The 6,890-nt window shown below is 35.6% G+C and overlaps 2 protein-coding genes across 2 annotated transcripts; one reads left to right on the top strand and one right to left on the bottom strand.

Annotated features, from left to right (window-relative positions):
• On the top strand, positions 1-1,102 carry LOC109585536 (uncharacterized). Its single transcript, XM_020001662.1, has 2 exons — positions 1-70; positions 180-1,102. The coding sequence occupies exon 2, from the start codon at positions 534-536 to the stop codon at positions 1,047-1,049; it is 516 nt and encodes a 171-aa protein (XP_019857221.1). The 5' UTR covers positions 1-70; positions 180-533; the 3' UTR covers positions 1,050-1,102.
• Positions 1,103-1,247: 145 nt separating this feature from the next.
• Positions 1,248-6,883, bottom strand: LOC109585544 (uncharacterized). Its single transcript, XM_020001667.1, has 15 exons — positions 6,390-6,883; positions 6,032-6,310; positions 5,913-5,990; positions 5,511-5,843; positions 5,417-5,464; positions 3,131-3,684; positions 2,974-3,088; positions 2,906-2,917; positions 2,790-2,858; positions 2,712-2,738; positions 2,566-2,661; positions 2,394-2,522; positions 2,289-2,339; positions 2,142-2,243; positions 1,248-2,084 (listed from the first exon to the last, which is right to left on the bottom strand). The coding sequence occupies exons 1-15, from the start codon at positions 6,397-6,399 to the stop codon at positions 1,480-1,482; spliced, it is 2,508 nt and encodes an 835-aa protein (XP_019857226.1). The 5' UTR covers positions 6,400-6,883; the 3' UTR covers positions 1,248-1,479.
• Positions 6,884-6,890: the final 7 nt, after the last annotated feature.

A 6,890-nucleotide genomic window follows, 5' to 3' on the forward strand; every position in this document is an offset into this window, starting at 1 on the left:
GTATGGGTTATTGAGCATGGTGGATTCAAGAAGGGACCAATTGTTAATACTACAGCAATTATTGAATTGAGTAAGTACCATATAATTACAATAGTGCTTGTGATCAAGATAACATATAAGATCAGAATCATTATTGTTTCAAGTTCATAATTATTAATGCTTTTTTCTATCCTATATAGCTTGTACTCAAACAAAAGAATGGTCTATTTCTTTCATCACCCTAAGAGAAACTAAAGGAAAGAAAAAGAGAATGGGAGGAGCTGAAGACTACAAGACAGAATCGCTCAGCACGTAGGACACAGTTGAATTATGAACACAAGGAGATCCTGGATAGCCGGAAGGTCAAGGAGCATGTTCAATTGAAGCTGCATCAGGAGCTAAAAGAGACTAGAATCCAGCTACAAGAGAAAGAGAAGGAGCTTCAAGCGGTGCAAGAGGAGCTTTCAACAATCAGTCAGGCCCAGGAGAAGGAGTTCCAAAAAAGAGAGAGGGATATGTGATTAGAGTTTGCAGAAACAGAGCTACAGCTCCAGATGATAAAAGTCCAACTATCGGAGGCAAAGCAGCAAGCAAATGTTGTTCAGTTTCAATTGCAAGAGAAGGAAAAGGAGCTCTCAACAGCTCAGCTACAGCTTTCAGAGGCAATGGAGGAACTCAATGGACTAAGGAGAGAGCTAGAAGAGAAGGAAAATATTGAGAGAGAAAAGGAGAAACAGCGTAAGGAGGAGGATTTTTTCTGGTTTGTGAGGAAAGAGGACATCGTAATGATAGAGAAGGTTCTTGGTAGAGGTGGTTGGGGTGAAGTTAGGGTTGCTTTATTCCAAGGGCTGAAAGTTGCTGCTAAGGTTCTTCACGAAACCATCATTTCTGAATATAATCTTTCGATATTTTCACGGGAAATGGAGATTGCTGCTAAAGTCCGTCATCGATTTGGTCATCATGTCAGTAATCCTGATTATTGTCTTAATTGTCCTGAGGGGATTGACTTTGACTGCAATGGACTCTTATACATTTGTGACTATTTTAACAAAAGAATAGTAGTATACTAGCATTGTTGTTGTTTTTGCAGATCATGTTTGTGGTTTAAACTGGTATTTTTTAAATAAACGGTCAAATGAGTGATTGAATTTTAATTCCTGTGTTATTGATAACATAATTTTGATTATAGATTGTATTGTACTAACATTCACATGACTGGTTTGAAGGGGTACTCCCCACTACCAAGGAAATAACAATAATAAAAATACTTGTAGTAAGGTTTAATATGACTGCTATTTACTCAAAAAACTGAGATACCAAATATTTGAACTAACTTAAGAAAACAGTATAATAAGTATAAGAATTTATAAAGATACACACAGCGTCAAAAAGTCTAATAGTAGCTATACTAATAAAAATTAAAACATGCAACATCATAAAGTTGCTAAGCAATTACATGTATACTAATAAAATAGTCAACATCATAAAAAGCAAAAGTTTTCAGTTAAAAAAACTCAGTCTGTCTTTGATGGGGCCATGAGCTTCAGCGAATCTGTAAGCAGTTGCTTGATGAGATTGGTCCAGGGTGAGCAGTCGAAGAGTGCTGTTGTCTTTTACAAGAGCAAGTAGTATTTTTACCACCCCAGCTTCATCGAGCCTTAGGCCAAGAGCAGAGAAGCGCTGTAAAGTTGAGTTCCTCTGAACAACATCCGAAATAGCTTGTGCATAAGAAGCAGCACTTGTGGAGGAGAGAGGCAGTATCATTTGGCTGTTAAATTGAATGGTGAATTCTTCTAATGACTCATTAGTCAACAGGACATTGAGGATATAGCTCAAACTGGTAGGAGGAAGAGCAACATCTGTAAGACGAAGAGCCTTGAGCCTCTGCAGCAATTGAATGATAGAATGAACACTGTCATGAGTTAAAGTTGTCCTGTTGATGTGGAGATGTGTTATTGATTCTGGTAGTTGAAACAAAATGGCAGAAGTGGAATCGACAAAAGCATCATGCAATGAGAGGACAGCTTGTTGAATTTGAATTTCTTTGCATGTTTTAAGAGAAGGACCAGTTAGGGTAATCTCTGAATTAGACACAGAAATGTTTTCTACAGGTAGTATATGAACCAAAACAATTTCTTGTGAATGGTATACAAAGTACAAACCTGTGAGGGGATCATACTCTTGCTGTTGTAGCATTGGTGTGGGCTGATCTGTGGTTTCCTCTTTAATAGTGGTTTCCTTGCTTACAGGATTATTTGTACTACCTAAAAGTGCCATATTTATTTAATAATACAACATAATTAACATACGCTCAATGTTTTCTCCTGTCTCTTTGCCTAACTTAAACTGGGCTATAATTGCTACATGTAACAAATAAATTAATTTAAAAAAAGGAAATTTAATATCTTACTCACCAGTTTTTTCTTCTTTCAAAGCTTTGTTTTCTTCTTTTAAATCTATCACCTCACAACTTAGTGATGAAATCTTATCTTGAAGAATTGCAATTTCTGATTGCTTTTTCTTTGTATTTTTTTCCAGATCCTCTGAAATGATAATAGTTTTTAGGCTACTAATGAATATTTTTACTTGTTTTATTAAGCATGGATGTTAAGTGTTCACTCTGTAGAATTGCTGCTTTTTGTATTCGGTCTTTTGTCCGCAACTCTTCTCTTAAATTGGATTCTTAATAATAGATGTAATTTTTTTTACCAAATTATGTATAGCTTTCTTACCAATGGTTTGCAATTTTTTGATATGTTCTATAATAAATATAATAATAATTATTATTAATTACTAATAATTAAAAATACCTTTTTCCTCTTTAAGTTCCTTTTCTAGTTGAACAGCCTTTTCTTTGAAGTCATTCTTCATATGCATATCTATACAAGTTATTTTGGCTAATAGATATTATGCATCACAAACATACCTTTTTCAAGATCTAAAATAAAGATTAACATTTAACACAATGCATTGTAATATCATTTTTTGACTGACCATCAATCTTCCTAATCAATTCTTCATTTATTCCACGTAAGTCTTGATTCATTTTTTCCAACTCTAAATTTCTTTTCTCCAATGCATCTACTCTTTCCTTTAGTTCTTGATATGCCTGTATACAAATGCAGTATCAGAGTGTACATGCATATAGTACCTTGTCATAAAGAAATTCATCATATACCAAAAGGTATCCAACAGTGATCATCTTTATTTGCTTCTCTTTACAAAATGAAAACCCCTGTATTACTTTATTAATCAATAAAGTGGCATAAACAGGTGGAAAATAGCAAACTATGACTGTATCATCCTTAATACTATGCCATTTTACTACATCTCTAAAATAGTAGCCAAATAATTGCTCAAGAATGAATTTTACTTCTGCAACAGGGCTGTCACATGCCATCGCTATGGTAAGTGTTTCCACTGTTATACAAGTTGAGATCTCTCTTGAAGGAAGGTTGCAAATCATTTTACTATTCATGCATTCACTGGACTCAATGAGTTTCGTTGTATTACAGCCAATCTCCTCTGCAATTTCTTCAAGTAAAGACGTATCAAATAGTGTGGTTTTTCTATCTACAGCTTCCATGCAATCCTTAGCTGATGAGAGTGCAATGCATAATTGTTGTCTAAGAATTGATGTCATCTTTGAGAGAGCTTTTGGATCATTCAATATTTTTTCTTTTACATCTTTGATACTACCAAAAACTATAAAATACAAAAACTAGGTCACTACAAACGAGACACGGATGGTGCATTGGCCTTGCCAAAACAAAGAAAAACAATATTAATTTGTTTTACATGTATGATTCAAAACTATATTTTGTGCTGCATTTTACCACTGTATTAAAAGTTACTTGTTTTCTTCACAGTCTAATTAAATGTGAGGGTGTTTGGGTGTGGCTGCAAACTGACAGCATGGCAGTTGTTACAGTACAGACTACAGAGAAAGTGTCAAATCTTGATTGCTAGATAGGCCTTGGCAGATTATGCCAGCATAATTTTGAGCATAATAGGACCCAAAAGCATAATAGAGCTATAAAAGAAAATGTTGAAAAAATGCATTGAAAAATGCAATAAACAGGCACTTGCACTAATAAATTAACTGTTTTTATGTTTAAACAACTACTATTGCTCACAATACTTCCAAGAACTTCATAATTAAATTACTGGCTCACACTTTTGGGTGGGACTAAGTTATTATAATAAAATCATAGATATTAGAGTTTAAATCATAGATTTAGAGCATAATCCGCCAAACCCTATTGCTAGAGTAAAATGGTGCCTCTTGGAGTAACTGCTGGAAGACTTGAGTTCAGGCCCGTAACCAGGGTTACAAAAAGGGGGGTGACAAAATATAAGTTACATGAAATGGGGGTGACAAAGTATGAGTTACATGAAATGGGGGTGACAAAGTATGAGTTACATGAAATGGGGGGTGACAAGTTGGACTGGATGCACATGAAATACCACAAATACATGTTTGATTTAAGCAAACAAACAAAGGTAGTAACTCAAAAGGGGGGTGACATATCACCCCAATCACCCCTCCTTGCTATGGGCCTGGAGTTTCTTGGACTTCTACTCAGTGCACACATGCATTTAGTAGGCTCTATTTGTTCGGGCCATACAAACTCTTGTCAAGCGTCTGAAGTTTATAGGCCTAAACTACTCTTCCTAAGGACAAGCGCCTCGTGTAAAGTCAAGAGATAATTTTTAGGCATTCCTTTCTTCAAGACAAAGAAAGTTATAGAAAAACGCTACATATTTATCAAAGAAAAGGTTTTTGTGTCTCTCTGGAGATACTATATATAGCCCTGTTACTGGAATGATAGGAGAGCCTACCTATTTGGCAAGATTGTTAGCTTTTGGTGCCTTGCACTGCCATCTATACTTGATAAAGTTAAAGAAAGTAACTTTTCTAGTGCGTGGAGAAGTTATCTGAGTGTAGGGGACCCCCTCTAAAACCACAATACCTCAAAGTGAGAGATTGCTTCTGGACAGAATGAATGAATGAATGACAGACAACACACTTAATTACATAGTCCTCACCCACGCTAATCGCTGGCAAGGCCAATAATCGCTGGCGAGGCTAATAAAAGTGCAACAAATAGTTCAATCATCATAAATGTTATCTGAATACTTGTAACAGGTCTAAATTAGTCATATTGAACCATCAACAGTACTTTTCAAACTATGCATGCAGCAGTAAAAGAGGAGCCTGTTATGGGAGTTTGTTTTTACAAAAAATAAAAAAGTTAAAAGTTTATAAGCTGTGTGACAAAGTTGTAGTTGATGATCAAACATGCTGCTTTATTGTGTGAGCATTTTCACCTTTTGTATTTTGTGTATGATATTAATCAAGCTTAAAATATCAAAATAAAATAATTAATTGTAAGATATTAATTAATCCCAAAAACAAAACATAATAATCATATACCTTCGTGCATCTCATTGGAGCCAGCATCTAATTCTTTAAAAGCAGCATCTACAAAATTATAATGAAGAACCATTATAAAATTGAAAAAAATTACTGCAATTTTTTATAATGTTGTGACCAAGAACTTGATTTCCTGTATTTACACATATTCGAGCAAACATAAGAAGTAGATTATGATCCTCACTAATGGCAGCCCCAATGTAGCCCAAGAGCATTTCAAGACGTCTTTCACATGAAAGCTCCTTTTTTCTTATTAAGTCAAGTTCCTTCTTTTCTATGATTTTTTTTTCCTCATAAAGCAGAATGGCTATGTCAAGAGGTCTGTTAAGGAACTTGAGTTGTTCGTCATGCAACTTAAAAATTTTAGTAGCATGTTTCTCATTAGTAAGACCAGGATAGCATGTACTATCGTATGTAACCAATGTTTCTATCAGAATGAAATTGAAATGAATCAGTCAAAAAATAATAACTTCAATCTGTTGTGCATACAACTCACTGTGTGATGCTGGGAGTGGGGGCTGCGCGAGGCTAGGGGTTAATGGCCTGTCTTCGTCTGAGCTTTTGCTAGGAACAGCTAAATCAGTATTAAATGGTGTTTACATCAGTTTTACTTACTTTGCTTATCTTTAATACAATCAGCTGCAGCATTATCTATTCCTTTAAGAGCATCTCTCAGTGTATCTATTGTTGGATCCACCTGCACACCATCAGCTTTACGCAACCAGCTAGCCAAACACTCTCTTAAACAAGGATCTACCTGCTCTCTGTGTTTATGTTCAATGCTTTTTAGTGTGTTATCAGATAGCTTGAGATGTAGACCAAGTTTATAATATGATGCTTTGTTAAAGTGACACTCCTCAAGTAGCGCAATCACTTCATTGAGATTTTCGATGTCTGTGGATGAAACAGCCACCGGCATTTTATTATAAAAATTAATGCTATTGGATAAATATAATTTTATAGATCTACTCACTTAAAGCCATTTAAGTTTACTATCTCGTCTATCTCTGTATCTCAGCCTTCTCTGACTCTGAGGAAGCACAGATACCAGGTGAATTGAGCTAAGGAATCTGCGTCAAAATTCTGTGTAGCTATGCGCATGCGCATAAGTCCGGGGCACCGTATTTATTTTGGCACCCGTCAGCTGGTCCGGAAATGGAAAAATTGGCCTACTATATAGACCTTTTCACGATACGCGACTGGTGGAATGTTAATGAGATGTAAATTGTATTCACGATAGGGTGCGGTCAGATTACACCCACTGGGGGGAAGATTATAGCTGTGTCTATGGAGGAGATGCCTAAAAGCTGCTGTTTAGTTAAATGGAATGACTGGTTGGGCAAGAAAAGAGAATTAAAAGTCTTTAGATCCCTTCTAAAGGATGAGGAATGCTGCAAAAGTTGGACAGCAGCTGTAAGACGTTGCAAATCTGCTATACTGTTGCTAGAACCTTCACTGAGACTTATAAACTGAA

Source organism: Amphimedon queenslandica, unplaced genomic scaffold, assembly GCF_000090795.2.
Source record: "Amphimedon queenslandica unplaced genomic scaffold, v1.1 AMPQUscaffold_13049, whole genome shotgun sequence".
NCBI lineage: Eukaryota > Metazoa > Porifera > Demospongiae > Haplosclerida > Niphatidae > Amphimedon > Amphimedon queenslandica.